Source organism: Calidris pugnax, unplaced genomic scaffold, assembly GCF_001431845.1.
Source record: "Calidris pugnax isolate Ruff unplaced genomic scaffold, ASM143184v1 scaffold9, whole genome shotgun sequence".
NCBI classification, from domain to species: Eukaryota; Metazoa; Chordata; class Aves; order Charadriiformes; family Scolopacidae; genus Calidris; species Calidris pugnax.
In genome coordinates, this window is record NW_015090778.1 from 6,261,990 (window position 1) to 6,278,901 (window position 16,912).

The 16,912-nt window shown below is 54.0% G+C and overlaps 1 protein-coding gene across 2 annotated transcripts in view; it reads left to right on the top strand.

Annotated features, from left to right (window-relative positions):
• Positions 1-16,912, top strand: part of MGAT5B (mannosyl (alpha-1,6-)-glycoprotein beta-1,6-N-acetyl-glucosaminyltransferase, isozyme B) — a 73,878-nt gene continuing 56,966 nt past the window's right edge. For both annotated transcript variants that reach the window (XM_014949411.1, XM_014949421.1), the window contains exons 1-2: positions 1-133; positions 9,712-9,824. In XM_014949411.1, coding sequence (XP_014804897.1) covers positions 66-133; positions 9,712-9,824 — 181 coding nt within the window. In that variant the 5' untranslated portion in view covers positions 1-65. The remainder of the gene's footprint in view (positions 134-9,711; positions 9,825-16,912) is intronic.

The following is a 16,912-nucleotide window of genomic DNA, read 5'->3' on the forward strand; positions in this document are numbered from 1 at the left end:
TTTTTTGGGGTTGGGGGGGGTGTCTGCGGGGGTCGCCCCCTCCCCGCTCCCCGCAACTTTGAACGATGATCACAGTCAACGCGGATGGGAAGATAATGGTCAGAAGATGCCTCGTCACCTTGAGACCCTTTAGGTAAAGTTGCTCTTTTCTCGTCCCTCTGTTTTTCTTGTCCCTCCTCCCCCCTCGCTCGGGCGGGAAGCGGTTGCCGGAGGGCATTTTGCGGGGGGGGGGGGGGGGGGGGGGTTGCGGTGTGTTGCGGCGGGGGGCATGTCGGGGATCCAGGCAAGTTTGCCCGCAGGTCAGTGAGCTGGTCCCGCAGCGCTCGCTCTCTCCTGCCTCCCAGTTCACGCTGGTATCTTTGGGTTTTTTTTTTTGGGGGGGTGTTAATTACAGGGCTTTTCACCGCTGTCTTTTTTAATACCTTTCTCAGAGATGTTGGTACTCTGGGAATCAGTTCCTCTGGTTTAAATCCACTCGCAGTGGCAGCAGGGCTGGGGTTGATATCCCAGTTTGGAACCCCCTGGCTCCAGCGCCCTGGTGCCCACCTATTGCTTTTCCCCCCTGGTTGTAACTCTCCCCATTTTTGCCTCCTTGCATTCCTTTTCCCCCTCCAGTCCTTGCTCTTCAGCTTCCTTATTTCACCGGAGATGCGCTTTGGTTGGTTCTAGGCTTGAGACACATGGGAGATGCTGGGAATTGCTTGGGTTTTCTATGGGGAGAGGGACTGGTGACCCACAGAAGGGGAAAGTGCTGAGGGGCGAAGCACAGGGTGACCCCAGCCTGGTGGGTACCAGCCCTCCCTGCTGTGTTTCGGGGTCGGGCATCACCTGGGATCACCGGAGGGATCTTCTTGCTGCCTTTTTGCTAAGCCCAGACCACTGCCCGGAGGTGGGAAGGAGGACGGGGCTGTTTTTGCTCCGTTTGCTTGTGCTCAGGTTTGGAGATGTTGGCTGCCTCTCCCCGGGAGTTGTCTGGCTGTGCAACGCTTGTCTGGAGGGATTCTCCCAGCTGGATCCCACACCAGTGCCCTGGGGCTGGGGGACTTGGCCAAGGTGGTGTCGGAAAGCGGTGGCGGAGCAGAGGGACGAAGGGTCCCCACGGCTTGGGTTTGCTCCAGGCAGGGGGTGGGGAATGGCTGTGAGAGGGGTGGGAAGGACACACGCACCCCAGGGTGCTCTTTTACTTGGCTGTTTGCTTTCTTAAGCGGGTTTGAAGTCCATAGTGAGGAAGTGAGAGGTCTGAGCATCGCTCTCCCCCGTGCTCTGGGCATCGCTCCTGGGGCAGGGAGAGCCCAGCTTGAGGAGTGACCTGGGACCAGGCTGGGGGGGCGCAGGGAGGGAGTCACAGGGCGGTCACAAAGTCCTGTTGGAGGTGAGGATGTGTGTGGGCAGGGGGTTTGTGATGGCAGGAGAGCAACCAGGCTGGAGGGTCCCTGGTGTCCAGAGCAGAGCCCCACCACGGTCCTGTCTGTGTGCCCTGGGCTGGCTTCTGCGCTCAAACCAGTGCAGACCAGTACGAGTGCCACTGGAACCAGTGGGGTTACGCTGTTGTTAACCAGTCAGGCTTTCCCTGTGTAAGAGGAGAAATTCCCAAGACCCTTTCCTAGCTCTCCCGTGGTGTCCAGCTCTGTGCCTCCTCCAGGTTGGTGTCCTGCTGAGCCTGACCCCTCCATGTCACACTCCTGTGTGACCTTGTCCCCAGCCCAGCCTGGGTAAGCATTGGCACTGCCCCACTCCAGCTGTAACCCCCTTTAAATCAGTGCTGCTCCCCTAAAATCATCACCCCTGGGAATCAGGGATGACCTGCAGGAGCAGGAGAAGATGCTGGCACTCAGGATGGGTCCTGTAGATCAGGTGCTCGTTGGTGGCTGGGCAAAGCCTCACTGTTCTACAGAAGCCCATGGTGGGATCCCTCGCCTGGTGTGGACTCCTGGCAGCGGTGCCACCAGTGAACAGGAAACCTGACCCTTTGCACCAAAACATTTAATTAATGGCACTCCTGGCATGTTTAGCAAAGCAATGCAAAGCCCTGAGCTGTGAAAGTGGGAAGGGGAGGGAGAGCAAATCAGTGTTTGGAGAAAGGTCCAGACTTCATCTGACTCTGACTTCATCTCAGCCCCAAAAGGTGTTTGACTGGTGGCAGTGCTGGATTCAGGCAAGAACTCACCCAGCTCTTGGTTTTGCAGAACACGGGGAGTTCAGCCAAGTCTGGCAGCTGGAAAGCAAAGCCAGGCTTTTCGTGTGTCTGTGACATTGGCCAGTAAGAGAAGTCACTGTGGTCCCCTTCCTGGGGGAAGATTCCCGTGGCTGAGCATTGTTTTGACAGCCCCGGGATGGTGTTGGGCTCTGAGCAAAACGAGGTTTGCTGGAGAAGGACCATCTTTTATTAGCCCTCCTGGTGCTGCTGCCGACAGAAATTGTGGCTCAGGTTTTGGGTTTGAGAGACTTGGGTGTTGAAAGCTTGTCTGATAAAAGATATTACCTTCCCCTGGAGCCCTTGGGTTCCCCGCACCCCTGTGTCATGTTCTCCCCGTAGGTCCCAGCTGGGTGATACAGACAGTCCCAGTGTCACAGCCCCGTCTCTCTGGGTGCTGCTGGCCTTCCTCCCCCCATCGCCCCCCAGCTCATCGCTCAGACCCTCCTGGCCACAGCCAGGTTTCAGTTGCACGGGCCAAAATCTGCGATGGCTGTGACATCACTTCCAATTTTCACTAAAGACTTGGAGAATTTGGCTTCCTTCTCTTTTGGGCACCAAGCCAGAACCCAGAATTGTGGATATTTTAGTGTGGGGAGGATGTGGAAAGGGACTTGGCACCAGAACCCATGCCCGGGTGATGAATTAAACGTGATGTGTGATGACAGGCAAAGCCAGCGTGCAAAGTAGATGTTACTTGGTCATTGGAGCTCCGTGGTCTTCAGGGAGTTAGACTTGATTTTGGGGGCAGTGCATGTGATGGGCAATCTGGAAGATCTGGGCTCTGGTATGGTTTACCTACCACATGGTATTTGTTTTTTGCATAAGGAGTTCCTGCTCAGTGAAGGCTGAGCATTTTTATCCACCTGGGTAAATAAGGTCAGCACAAAGTAAAAGAGATGGGTCCTCAGGTTGAGAGTCCATCCCTACCACCTCCCTGCTCCCTGGGGTGCTGCTGCTGGGCTGGATCTGCTCCTCTCCGAAGCGCATCAATTCCAGTTTGGCTCTGATCCCTCCTTTTTTTTAGGGAAAAAGCATCCTGCGTCTCCCTTGTGAGAGGGGTGGGAAGGACACACGCACCCCAGGGTGCTCTTTTACTTGGCTGTTTGCTTTCTTAAGCGGGTTTGAAGTCCATAGTGAGGAAGTGAGAGGTCTGAGCATCGCTCTCCCCCGTGCTCTGGGCATCGCTCCTGGGGCAGGGAGAGCCCAGCTTGAGGAGTGACCTGGGACCAGGCTGGGGGGGCGCAGGGAGGGAGTCACAGGGCGGTCACAAAGTCCTGTTGGAGGTGAAGATGTGTGAGGGCAAGGGGTTTGTGATGGCAGGAGAGCACCCAGGCTGGAGGGTCCCTGGTGTCCAGAGCAGAGCCCCACCACGGTCCTGTCTGTGTGCCCTGGGCTGGCTTCTGCGCTCAAACCAGTGCAGACCAGTACGAGTGCCACTGGAACCAGTGGGGTTACGCTGTTGTTAACCAGTCAGGCTTTCCCTGTGTAAGAGGAGAAATTCCCAAGACCCTTTCCTAGCTCTCCCGTGGTGTCCAGCTCTGTGCCTCCTCCAGGTTGGTGTCCTGCTGAGCCTGACCCCTCCATGTCACACTCCTGTGTGACCTTGTCCCCAGCCCAGCCTGCCAGTCAGGCTTTCCCTGTGCAAGAGGGGAAATTCCCAAGACCCTTTCCTAGCTCCCCCGTGGTGTCCAGCTCTGTGCCTCCTCCACGTTGGTGTCCTGCTGAGCCTGACCCCTCCATGTCACACTCCTGTGTGACCTTGTCCCCAGCCCAGCCTGGGTAAGCATTGGCACTGCCCCACTCCAGCTGTAACCCCCTTTAAATCAGTGCTGCTCCCCTAAAATCATCACCCCTGGGAATCAGGGATGACCTGCAGGAGCAGGAGAAGATGCTGGCACTCAGGATGGGTCCTGTAGATCAGGTGCTCGTTGGTGGCTGGGCAAAGCCTCACTGTTCTACAGAAGCCCATGGTGGGATCCCTCGCCTGGTGTGGACTCCTGGCAGCGGTGCCACCAGTGAACAGGAAACCTGACCCTTTGCACCAAAACATTTAATTAATGGCACTCCTGGCATGTTTAGCAAAGCAATGCAAAGCCCTGAGCTGTGAAAGTGGGAAGGGGAGGGAGAGCAAATCAGTGTTTGGAGAAAGGTCCAGACTTCATCTGACTCTGACTTCATCTCAGCCCCAAAAGGTGTTTGACTGGTGGCAGTGCTGGATTCAGGCAAGAACTCACCCAGCTCTTGGTTTTGCAGAACACGGGGAGTTCAGCCAAGTCTGGCAGCTGGAAAGCAAAGCCAGGCTTTTCGTGTGTCTGTGACATTGGCCAGTAAGAGAAGTCACTGTGGTCCCCTTCCTGGGGGAAGATTCCCGTGGCTGAGCATTGTTTTGACAGCCCCGGGATGGTGTTGGGCTCTGAGCAAAACGAGGTTTGCTGGAGAAGGACCATCTTTTATTAGCCCTCCTGGTGCTGCTGCCGACAGAAATTGTGGCTCAGGTTTTGGGTTTGAGAGACTTGGGTGTTGAAAGCTTGTCTGATAAAAGATATTACCTTCCCCTGGAGCCCTTGGGTTCCCCGCACCCCTGTGTCATGTTCTCCCCGTAGGTCCCAGCTGGGTGATACAGACAGTCCCAGTGTCACAGCCCCATCTCACTGGGTGCTGCTGGCCTTCCTCCCCCCATCACCCCCCAGCTCATCGCTCAGACCCTCCTGGCCACAGCCAGGTTTCAGTTGCACGGGCCAAAATCTGCGATGGCTGTGACATCACTTCCAATTTTCACTAAAGACTTGGAGAATTTGGCTTCCTTCTCTTTTGGGCACCAAGCCAGAACCCAGAATTGTGGATATTTTAGTGTGGGGAGGATGTGGAAAGGGACTTGGCACCAGAACCCATGCCCGGGTGATGAATTAAACGTGATGTGTGATGACAGGCAAAGCCAGCGTGCAAAGTAGATGTTACTTGGTCATTGGAGCTCCGTGGTCTTCAGGGAGTTAGACTTGATTTTGGGGGCAGTGCATGTGATGGGCAATCTGGAAGATCTGGGCTCTGGTATGGTTTACCTACCACATGGTATTTGTTTTTTGCATAAGGAGTTCCTGCTCAGTGAAGGCTGAGCATTTTTATCCACCTGGGTAAATAAGGTCAGCACAAAGTAAAAGAGATGGGTCCTCAGGTTGAGAGTCCATCCCTACCACCTCCCTGCTCCCTGGGGTGCTGCTGCTGGGCTGGATCTGCTCCTCTCCGAAGCGCATCAATTCCAGTTTGGCTCTGATCCCTCCTTTTTTTTAGGGAAAAAGCATCCTGCGTCTCCCTTTCTCTGTAATCCAGTCAAAACCAAAAAGATTGTGGCTCCTGATGAGGTACTAGAGCACACATCACGTTGGAATCTCTTTCTTTCCTTCCTCTTTTTCTTTCTTCTCAGTGTTTCACTCCTTGCCAGAGTGTAATTATGAAGATTAAAATGTGTAAACAAGGTCTTGCATAATGATGAAGATATTGTCAACAGGAGGGGTGAGAACGAAGAGCAGGATCAGCTCTGATTATTTAATCAGGTGATGCTTCGTTAAAATGTCCCTTGGGAGAGGAGGAAGCTGGCAGCAGGAAGGGACTCTTGGGTGGGTTTTGTACCATGATGTGCTCCCAGGGAGGACCCTTGGTTGTGGGGCACAGCTGGGCTTTGACCTCCTCCTCCAGCTCGTCCCTTCTCCACTGTCTGTTGTCCTCTCCTCCCGAGGAGGTGCCGTGGCAGACAGCTTTCCCCCTCTCCTGCTCTAAGGAGGAATTCATCCCTCTGAGGCTGAGATGGGTGCTGCCATCCCCTCCGTTGTCTTCCTGAGAGCCTCTTCCAGACCCAGCACTGTGCTGCGTGGCTGGGTGTGATAATGGCAATGGACTGATGTCCCCAAAGCAGCCCTTCCCCGAGCAATTTGTGGGACCCCACGTTGCTCTGCAGCATCAGGGATGCTCGGCCGCCTCCGCAATCCTGTCCCTACTGGAGCTGGACCACGGATCTCTGGAAACCCTTCTCCAAGGTCTGCTTTGGGAGAGGAGCTGAGGTCCATGGTCATCTCCATGCCCAAACACGGCAGCTTGATGGTTCATCAGCATCTGCTGGGGAGGGGATGGCTGTGCTCTGCTTGTAGGGCACATCAGCTGTGCCTATGGCCAGGTCTCCAGGGACAGGAGCCTGGATTAGCTGAGTGCACGCTGCTTTTTTTAAAGCTTGTTTAAACTGCTTTCCACCTCACAGGGCAGGCGTATTCAGAAATAAAAGGGGCTCAAGCTGCTTCGCTCCTGGAGCATCTGTGCAAGGATGGCAGGCAGTTTTATGGATGCACTTGAGTGTCCTCTCTGCCAGGTGGCCCATCTCTCCCAGAGCCTGGCTGTGGGTTCTCATAGGGGTCAGTGAGTGTTTGCACTGGGTTGAGTGTGCTGCTCACAGAGCTCGTTAATGCTAATGAGCCCAGGGTGTTGCTTTTTCTCTTATTAGGAGGGAGGTGAGAAGGGGATGGGGAGCTGCAGGGCGCTGCTTGTCCAGAGCCAGGTGACACTGATCTGCTGGGACCCAGGTGGGGATGGGGCAGGGCTGATGTGTGGGATGGATGGGGATTAGATGCCTGGCTGTGGTGGGCAGGGCTGATCCTCCTCGGAGCAGGCGGAGGAGAGAAACCCTTTGCTCTTGAGGATGCCGAGAGGAAAGATCCCCTGGGTCCATCAGCTGTGTGAGAGCAACGTTGGAGCTGGTGGGAAGAGGGGAGAAACCCTTTGCTCTTGAGCAGCCTGATGCCGAGAGGAAAGCTGCCCTGGGTCCATCAACTGTGTGAGAGCAACGTTGGAGCTGGTGGGATGGAGGTAGGGAGCCCGTGGGATCCTGTGAGGGCACTGTGTCTTGCCCAGGAGCCTCTCCAGGCAGGGGAAACCTGGCTATGCTGTGCTGGGACAGTGAGGACCTGCCTTGGGAACTCCTCCAGCAGATCTCCCCGGGGAAGCCCAGTCCTTCTTGAGCTGCTTGACGCTGTGCTTGGGCTCTCCACAACATCTCCTGTAGCTAATGAGTGCTTTGAAGCAAGTTACTTTATTTGCCAGCCCTTTCCAGCAACAGATAATTGCGATGCTGGCGCGGCGGAGCCCAGACTTAGCGGCTGGCTCCTAATCCCCTGCCTTTTAACGACACAATTCCGATGTGACGGAGGGCTGTGGCGTTCCTTTGTGAGCCTTTCTCTGGGAAAACCTGGTTTCGGCGTTGGGCGGCTGCGCCGTGTCTCTGTGCGTGGCTCCTGAGCCCTGCGGATGTGCCCAGGTGGCCAAGAAGGCCAATGGTATCCTGGCCTGTATCAGGAACAGCGTGGTGAGTAGGACCCAAGAAGTGATCGTCCCCCTGTACTGGGCACTGGTGAGACCCCACCTCGAGTACTGTGTCCAGTTTTGGGCCCCCTACCACAAGAGGGACATTGAGGTGCTGGAGCAGGTCCAGAGAAGGGCAACGAAGCTGGTGAGGGGTCTGGAGCACAAGTCTTACGAGGAGAGGCTGAGGGAACTGGGGATGTTCAGTCTGGGGAAGAGGAGACTGAGGGGAGACCTTATCGCTCTGTACAAGTACCTGAAAGGAAGCTGTAGAGAGGCAGGGGTTGGTCTCTTCTTCCAAGTTACAGACGATAGGACAAGGGGTAATGGCTTCAAGTTGCGCCAGGGGAAGTTCAGGTTGGATATTAGGAAACATTTCTTTACTGAAAGGGCTGTCAGGCATTGGAATGGACTGCCCAGGGAGGTGGTGGAGTCACCATCCCTGGAGGTATTTTAAGAAATGCTCTTCAGAGCATGCTCTAGTGTGCCCAAGATTATTGGTTTGTGGTGGGATGTTGTGTGGGTGGGTGATGGTTTTGGTTTGGTTGTTGTTGTGTGTTTAGGTGGTGGGTGGTTTTTTTTTTGTTTGTTTTTTTTTTTGTGGTTGGACTCAATGATCTCTGAGGTCCCTTCCAACCACTACGATTCTGTGATTCTGTGATGCTGTGAACTTGTAAAGCAGAGTCGCTGGTTCCTGCCCTCGGTGGTTTGCGAGGGGCAGAAATGCCAGCGGGCACCCCTGAGGGCTTGCTCAGCTCCCCATCCCATGTGGGATTTGTCTCTTTGAAAGACAAACCCGCCGTTTCACACGGCTGGCTGGCAGTTGTCTTTTTCTCCTTCTCCTCCTTGAATTTTTCCTTGGGTTTGGCCGCTGGGATCCCCGCTGTGACTCTGGGAGCTGTTGTACGTGGTGCCTGGCAGGGGCTTTGCTGGTGTGTCTGCTGGAGGATGCTGCACCTCCATAGAATGGTTTGGGTTGGAAGGGACCTTAAAGATCATGGAGTTCCACCCCCCTGCCATGGGCAGGGACACCTCCACTAGAGCAGGTTGCTCAAAGCCCCATCCAGCCTCCATGGAGACTCAGAGGTGGTGGTGGTGGCATCTCTGAGCGGTGGCAAGATGCCAGGTGTCCATGCTTCAGCACGTGTTCTGCTTGCACCCCGGGGAGACAGGAGGGCTCGGCTTTATGCTCCCTGGTGCACGTGAACCCTCCTGCTCCCACAGAGCTCCTGCCCTCAAGTTTTTCACCCTCAAAAAGAAGTTACCGAGCCTGAATGTGGCCTGAATGGGAGCAGTGCTGAGAGCTCCTCTGACCACAAGCTTGGCTGGGAGTGACGTGGGTTGGCATCGTGCCCGGCACATCCCTACGGGAGCTGCTTTCCTGCCCTCCCATCCCATGCTCTGGGGGAACAAAGCGGTGGTGGGACGGTCCCAGGCCACCACGTGTCCTGCCGGCGTGTGTCCCTCCTCCTCCTCCTGCTGTGCACAGGGCTGCCTGCTCAGGGCCATGCTGGACACAATGGCAAATGCCAGTGGCCTAGTTACAGGGGAACAAAAGACCTTTTATAAAAAAAAAAATGGGTTTTTTTTAGATTCTTTAGGAGGAAGGGAAGGCACAAGGTCTCTCTTTTCCCTGGACTCTCCTAGGAGCGATATGGGAATTGTTTATTGTGGTGGTTCCTGCTGGGGGTGTTGGGCTGCTGGGATGGATCTAGTGGAGCATCCCATGGGCAGTCGTGGTCTGGCTCAGCTTTCCCACCAAAGGTGCAAGTCCTCTGCTCCCTCTCAAGTGTTGGAGCAGGCTGGGGGGGATTTCGGAGGGTGTTCTTGGGCAAAACCCACCTGCTTGGTGCCAGGGTTTGGGCAGAAGCATCTCGGGGCTCTTCATGAGGCGCCTGTGGGTCTGGCCATGGTTGGGGTGAGGTGCTGGTGAGCTCTCGTGGGTCTGGAGCAGCAGAGCTGCTCCTTCTGGGGCCTGAAGAGGGTGAGCCGTGGGGATGGGACAGCTGGGGAGGAGGCAGGGATTGTCCTGGCTGCCTCTTCCAGACACCCCCAAAAAAGCAGCTTGCGCAGGGGGATTACTCTGGGGGGGTCAAAGGATGGCAGGGCTGTCCCAGGAGGGAGTTGGTTGCTCGTCACACCTCGCTGCAGCTTTGCTTTCCCTCCCACAGGATATTCGTGCTGGGCATCGGATTTTTCACCCTGTGCTTCCTGATGACGTCGCTGGGAGGGCAGTTCTCAGCCAAGCGCCTGGGGGACTCCCCCTTCACCATCCGGACCGAAGGTAAGCACATTTCCATGCCCATCCTGTCCCGTGGGATGCTCCATGAACCCCACGGGCACAGTCCAGCCGAGCGCCAAGGATGCGGGGAGGATGATGCTCGGATGCCTCCATTCCCAGGGCTCCCACCTGACCCGTTTTGGGGATGTCAGGGTGGCTCAGGGTCCTGTTGGTCCTTCTTGCCATGGCTTGGGTCATTTTTGCAGCCGTGTGGCTAAAACCTGGCTGCACCCAGTCCTGTGTGCTGAGGGTTTGGCTTGAATGCTTGGGGGGTTCAGTGCTTTTGGGCAGTTTTGATCTGCAGGGAGTGGAAGTTGTTCCTTAGGGATGGGAAAATAAAAGGCCTTTGTGGTTTCGTGGAGATACTGAAATGTAGAAGACAAATATTCTGATCCTTAGCAAGTGTATTTTATGTTACTTCTGTTAAAACACGTTTTTTGGTGGGATGTGCAGTCAGCTCAGGAGGCAGCTTCTGTGATGGGAGGGTCACGTCCTGCCCTTGCTCTGGGGGGTGTTACTGCATCGAATTGAGCTGTGCCCTGACTTTTTCCCTTTGTGATCCCAGCCTGGAATTGTACAACTGAATTGCACAGAGGGAAATGCCCCTTGAACTTGGGTGAGGGTGTCCTGCCCTTGCTCTGGGGGGGTGTTACTGCATCAAATTGAGCTGTGCCCTGACTTTTTCCCTTTGTGGTCCCAGCCTGGAATTGTACAACTGAGTTGCACAGAGGGAAATGCCCCTTGAACTCAGGTGAGCTGGGTTTGTGATCCCAGCCTGGAATTGTACAACTGAATTGCACAGAGGGAAATGCCCCTTGAACTTGGGTGAGATAGGCTTGGTCAGGCCACTGGGGTCTTCTCCATACAGAAAGCATGGGATTTGAGCTTGCCAGCGTGGTGAGTTGCACAGAGGGAAATGCCCCTTGAACTCAGGTGAGCTGGGTGAGATAGGCTTCGTCAGTCCACTGGGGTCTTCTCCATAACGGAAAGCATGGGATTTGAGCTTGCCAGCGTGGCCTGGAATGTGATTTATGGGCGTTAAATGCTTTCCTTGCGGCGCTGGAAGAAGTACGAGCTGCTTTCCTACAGAAGGAGAGGACTAAAGTGGTGGTTTCCAGAAGTCGGATGGTGCTTGTAAACTGCTTAGTTGACTTTCAGAGAGATTAATGTGCAGCCCGTGGCAGCTGGTTTTGCTCTCTCCCCCGTGGATGGAGCACACGGTGGCTTCGTTTCTCCCCCTCTGCCCCCCTAATTGTTCCTGTCACTGACTCCATTAAGTCCCATCTCCTGGGGGCTGGTGTTTGCCCGGCTGACCCCTGCCGGAGCGGGTTGTGGGATCGGTATTTTCTGCATGTTTTACCATGGTCAGGGTGCTGTGTTAATGTCCCTGTCCCCATGCCGAGCACAGCTGATGAGTGAAGCCTGGTTATAAGGGATTTCTTCCTTCTCGGGATGAGGAGCAGCACGTGAGGAGGGTGGGCAGAAGCCCCCTGGACCACCGCCTTCTCCAAACTTGGCTTTTAAAGAGATGGGTCGGAAAAGATTTCCGAGTTTGGAATAAAAGGTGCCACTTGTTACATCTGCCCTCTGTCCCAGGAGAGCCCCTGGCGTCCCCAGGGAGTTTGCAGGGAACCAGAAGAAAGGCAAAGAGGGATTGAGTAACTGTGGGACCAGCCCGGGCTGAGAAGTGGCACAGGTCGTGCTGCAAAGAGCAGCAAAGCTTTCCAGAAACCTGCAGAAACCCCTGGTCCCACCCCAGAGGATTCTAAAGTTGGAGTGAAATGATGGCAAAAATACAATTATTCAGCTTCTTTATCCCCTTTCTGGATGCCTTGGAGTGGAATAGCTTTTCCCATCCTGATTCTTGTCATCAATTTAACCCAGATCTTTGAGTCCACTGATTCCCATCCTTGAGTGTCTCTTAATTACCAGACCCAGTGTCAGGGCAGTGCTGGAGCTGGATCAAAAGAAACCTTCTTTTTCAGGCTCTTGCAGCTCGGAGTTCTCCACTTTTCCTGCTTTAAGTCCGAGGTTGTGCGGGTCTCGATGTCACTTCTAGTAATGGTTGTTTGGTCTCATTTAAAGAAGAAGAAAAAAAACATTATGATCTCTTAATTTTTCAAGCTTTTGGTCTCTTAGGTCTGTAACTGGCGAAGGCAAGTCCTGCTTTGTTAGGAAGCTCAGAAATTCAATGTAAAACCATTTTTTTTTTTTTCCCCCCTTTATTGGATGGATTTGCCAAGCAAGGTATTACTTCCAGATGAATTGCTGCAAATTTGGCTGTTGCTGCGTTTCTTGTTGGGGAAGACTTTGCTTCATTCATGGTCTCACACACTGTTTTGAAACATCAAGTATCCTCTCTCCTGCCTCTGGAGGAAGGATGCCGTTTTGGAAGAAGGTCATATTCTTCATCCTCAGGACTTGGCAGGCACAACTTAAGAGGCTTTTTTTCTGCTCTCTAACACTGGCTTTTTGGGGTTTGGCCTGTCCTGTGACACCAGTACGTAGGGACTGGCCGTCCTGTATGGTGATGGAGCTGTTCTCGGGGTGAGAAACCCCGAAAGCAGAGCAGGACTGAGACCTCAGGGCATGTACAAGACTGGAGCTGGACAGGAGGCGGCCAATGTCACTGCAGACCCCTCTCTGTCACCTTTGAAAGGTTGTGGCTGTTGGGGTAGCTCTGATGGTTGGGAAAACCAACTATCACACCCGTAGAAAAAAGGAGGAGGGATGATGCGCACTGGGCAACCTCACTGTTGCCACTGGGAAACGGGGAGTCAAAGCCTCTGGGAAGCTGGTGAGATGGGGAAGCTCCATCCTTGGAGGCTTTCAAAACACATTTGGCCAACATCAGGCTTTGGGCAGCTCGATCGGACCCTCAGGTCTGCTCTGCTTGGAGCAGGAGGTTGGGGATGGGACCCCAGAGGTCCCTCCTGGCTGGGTTGATGCTGAGCTCATGTAGAAGACCTCTGAGTTCACACTGGAGTCGGTGTGGGTTGATGGGAACAGAAATGGATGTAAATGGATATGCTTTTCGTTAGTGCTGCGAAGCCTCAATAGGTCTGTTTGAATAACGAACTGGCATTTAATTAACGTGTGTTATGGATCCCAAGGAAACCCAAGAAATATTGCTGGTTATTGTTGCTGTTAAGCGCACAGTGCTGGTCGGAAGGAGCAGGTTAATTTTGCTGGGCTGATTAGCTCTTGAGGTGAGTAATGGTAGGAATCGGGCCAGTTTTCACACAAACCTGGGCAGATTTAGGGCTGTTGGCTTTGGAGAAGTTATTGGGTGCATGGGCTGGGGTCTACCGTATGTTGAAGCCCAGATTAAGTATCTCCTGGGACCAGGCTTCTGGTGTGAAACCCTCTGGAGTGCTCTGGTGGTCCCTCTGGAGAAGGAGCCTGGTCCCTGCTGCCTCTCTCCTCTCCGCATGGGCTCACCGAAGCGTTGGGTTTAATGGGCCCTTTCGAGCATTATTCATTAATTGGTTAATTGGGCGTTGCAGGCTGGCAGCATCCCCTCCCCATCCCCTCTGGGTGCGAGCTGCTCTACTGGCGTTGCCTCTGTGTTTAGTTGGGTGTGTTTGTGGCTAGTGAGTGGTGGCTCCACTGGCCCTACCCGGGGGTGATCCCAGTGTTTGTGGCTCTTTCCTCTGGTCCTTCCTTCCCGGTGTCCCACCAGACCCAGCAGTGATGCTCTGCGAGCGGGGCTGCCCGTGAGCTTCATCACAAAGAGCCGGGGGGGTGCAAGCCCAGCACCCGAGTGCTTAAAAATCATTTGCATCAGGGAAATCCCGTTGGGTTGTGGATAAGTGGTAAAACCCACAAATCACAGTCCTGGCCAGGCTGGGGCTGTCCCGATTTCCCCCTGAGCATCCTGACCAGCCCAGGATGGAACCTCGGGTGCTGCAGTCCAAGGAGAAGCTTCTGAAAGCCCCCTGGGCTTGCTCAGAGCTTTCCTGGCTTCTGAACTCCGCCAGCAGCCGATCAAAACCGAAATGGAGATAGATGTGAGGCGGGAGCATGAAAAGGAGAAATGGATAATGTCACAGTCCAAAAGTTAATCCCGTTTTTAATTTTATTTTTATATGTGAATCCCCTTCTCGGAGGCTCTCTGCGAAAGCCAAGTTTCTTGGTGTGTGCCAGAAATCATTCCTCAGATGGATGCTCTGCTCGGTGATTCGATGCAGCAGAGGCTTTGCGTCTTAATGATAAATAAAAAAACCCACCTTTTGAAATACAAGTTATTTTATCCTAATCCGCTCCTGTCAAGTAAACACAGACAAAGGTTCCTTTGTTTTGAAAGGGCCACTGAGAGAATTTGTTCTACAAACAAAGATCTAGATAAAAAAAAAATAATAAAGAGAACAGACAAGTCTATAAATTTTGAATGTGGGAGACGCTCTGGGAACGACTCGAGAGACTGAGTTTTCTGTGCCCTCTTCTCTCCTTCTCTTTAGAGTTGAAAATGTTTGGTTTTTTCTTTTTTCTTTTTTTTTTTTAATTCCCCAAGCATCCTTCTTTCAAGCTCTCTTGGGGCAGGGGGCTGATCCTGAAGATGCACTGAGGTCTTTAATGGTGGTGCTTGCGGCGAGGCTGGGGAGGGATTTGGCACCCGCTCTGGTTTCAGCGGTGATGCACATCCAACGGCTGGAGTTTGCTGCTGCAGGGGATTAGCGGCGGAAAATAGGTTATTAAGTGTTAAAACGTGATTAGATGTGGCTGGAATATTGCCCACAACTGCTGTAGCTGGTTTAAAAAATGGAAAAACTTCTAACTTCTCCCGGTGTTGATTCCAGCGTGGTAGGGTGGGAGGTGCTGGAGGACCTGGTGTCCCAGAGTGGCTGGAGCTGAGCTCTGCCTTCCCTGTGGGCTGCTGGTTCTTGCAAGAGGACTCTGATTTAATTTCAGCTGACCTTGGTGGTCCTTTGGTACCAGTCTTTGAGTGGTTCATGTGGTTAGAGCTGTCTCAGTGCCTGGGGTCAGGGAGCTGCAGCAGCAGTTCTTGCCCTGAGCTCCCCGAGTCTCAATGCCTTTGGGAAGTGGTGGTTTGCTGAGCACTAGAGCTGTGTGTTACTCTTTCCAGAACTCTCTTCAACCTGTTTTTTGAGTGTTTCCCACCTGGATTGGTGCTCAGCTTGAGAGCTCAGCGCCTGCCTTTCTCCACCCCAAAGTGAGCTCCCCGCAGCATCTCCAGCTGGTTTCTGTTGGTGACCACAGTTGGGCTCCTGCGTTGTGTTTCCTCAACTGCTTTGAGAACAGAATCAGTGGGGACAGGGGACAAAGGAAGGACAAGGGTGGGGGAGAGGTGATTTTTAGAGCACAAGTTGGATAACACGAGTGAGCTGGGGTGAAGCCCATCCTCTGCAAGGCTGTTGCACCTTGTCCCAGGTTGCTGAGATGTGGTTTGGGGTCTGATCTCCTTGGGGCTGCAGGGTATGGACACCAATGAGATATTGTGGACTGGGGCAGGGGGTTTCCCCAGTCCTACAGCACTGGGACTTTCTGTAGCTGGGTGATGGAAACTGCCTTGACCTGGAATCTGTCTGGAGGTGGGCACTGCAGCAGTGTCTGCGGGGACTTCCCTTGGTGTGTGGCACAGAAGTACAGGTGGCCAGAGAACAGCTGCTGCTGAAGGTTTGGTTGTTCCCTGTCATTTTGCAGGGAAAGAAAAATAAATGAGGAAAAGTTATGGAGAAAGCCTGGTGGGGGAAGCCCCCCTTGCTGGGCTGGATGCGGGCTGTGGGTGAAGCTCAGTGCTGCTGCTCTCCTGGGGTGTCAGAATGGCTCTGCCTCGTTGTGTTGGGACACGGGACTCTTGGGAGAGGTCCAGCAGAGGCATGTTATACTGGAAATGGTGTTTAACATCACTCGGCAGAAATCCTGCCCCTCTCTCCCCAAACCCAGCAGCCCTCCTGTGTCCCAGCTACTGGAATGCTCTGCCTCCCCCGCGGCTGTCGCTTGCTCCAGTTCTTGGAGTCTCACCTGCTTAAAGCAATTTCTTCCATCAGTGAGCACAGAAGAGGAGAGAGGGGGGAGATGGTTTCAGGCTGTGCAGCACAGCTGAATACTTTGGTGTTTGTGGCTTCTGTTTGTCTCCAGAGCGGGGATGTTGGCGGAGGGAGGGCGGAGGGGTGGGAATTGTGCTGCAGAAGATGATGTTGAAGGTTGTTCGGGGTTTTGTTGTAGGGCATCTTCACCGTTTCAGAGTCATAGCACCGTGAAGCCATGGGATCTCATGTTATTTCAATGCCTTGAATTGCTCCCCGAGGAGCTGAGCAAAGAGGCCAAATAGAAACATGAGAACCAACGTGATCTCCTCGGAGGGGTCCTTTGCTCCTGTCTCTGCTGGTTTCCCTTCTGCTCCAGCAGCATCCCCAGCTGGGTCAGCGTGGTCGGGTACCATCGCCGTGTGTTCTCGGAGGAGATGCAGAAAGGTCAAGCTGGGATTTGCTAACGATCAGAGCGAGCTTGAGTAACTCTGGTGTCCTCCCTCGCAGTCAGCCGTGCTGGAAGGGGAGGAGGAGGAGGAGAAGGTCTGTGTGTGTGATCCTGACCTGCTGTGTACCTTCTGCATGGAGCTCATCACCAGGGAGGAGAGCAGAGGGGATGGCTCGGAGCCATCCCCTCTGAACACAGATGGGTTTGTCCTCCCATCCCGGCTCCATCTCTCTTGGGAAAGGCAATTTCTGGACCCATTGGCAAGCTCGGGTCGCTTCCACTCGTGACCGATCCCAATCTACTCCTTGATTACTTCTCCTCAGCAGAGCAGGCGGTTCTTCTGACGGGAGCTTGAGTTGGTTAAAAATAACCCAAAAGTTGCTTTGTGGCTTTGACAGCCCCTTTTCTTACCCGGGAGCCAGAGCTTGGGCTGCTGCCTCCCTGAGAATGTGACACGCAGGCGTGTGTTTTGCAGTTCCAGGGATGCTCGTGTTCCCTTTTGCTTTTGAGAAGTCACACGACTTATAAATTTATATCTTGCTGCCTTTAATACACGGTGAAGGCGACAGGAGAACGAGGTGCAAAGACTCGTGTAACCAAGTGACAGGATTGGGGGGGGGGGGGGCGGGGAGACGGGGGGGGGGGGGGGA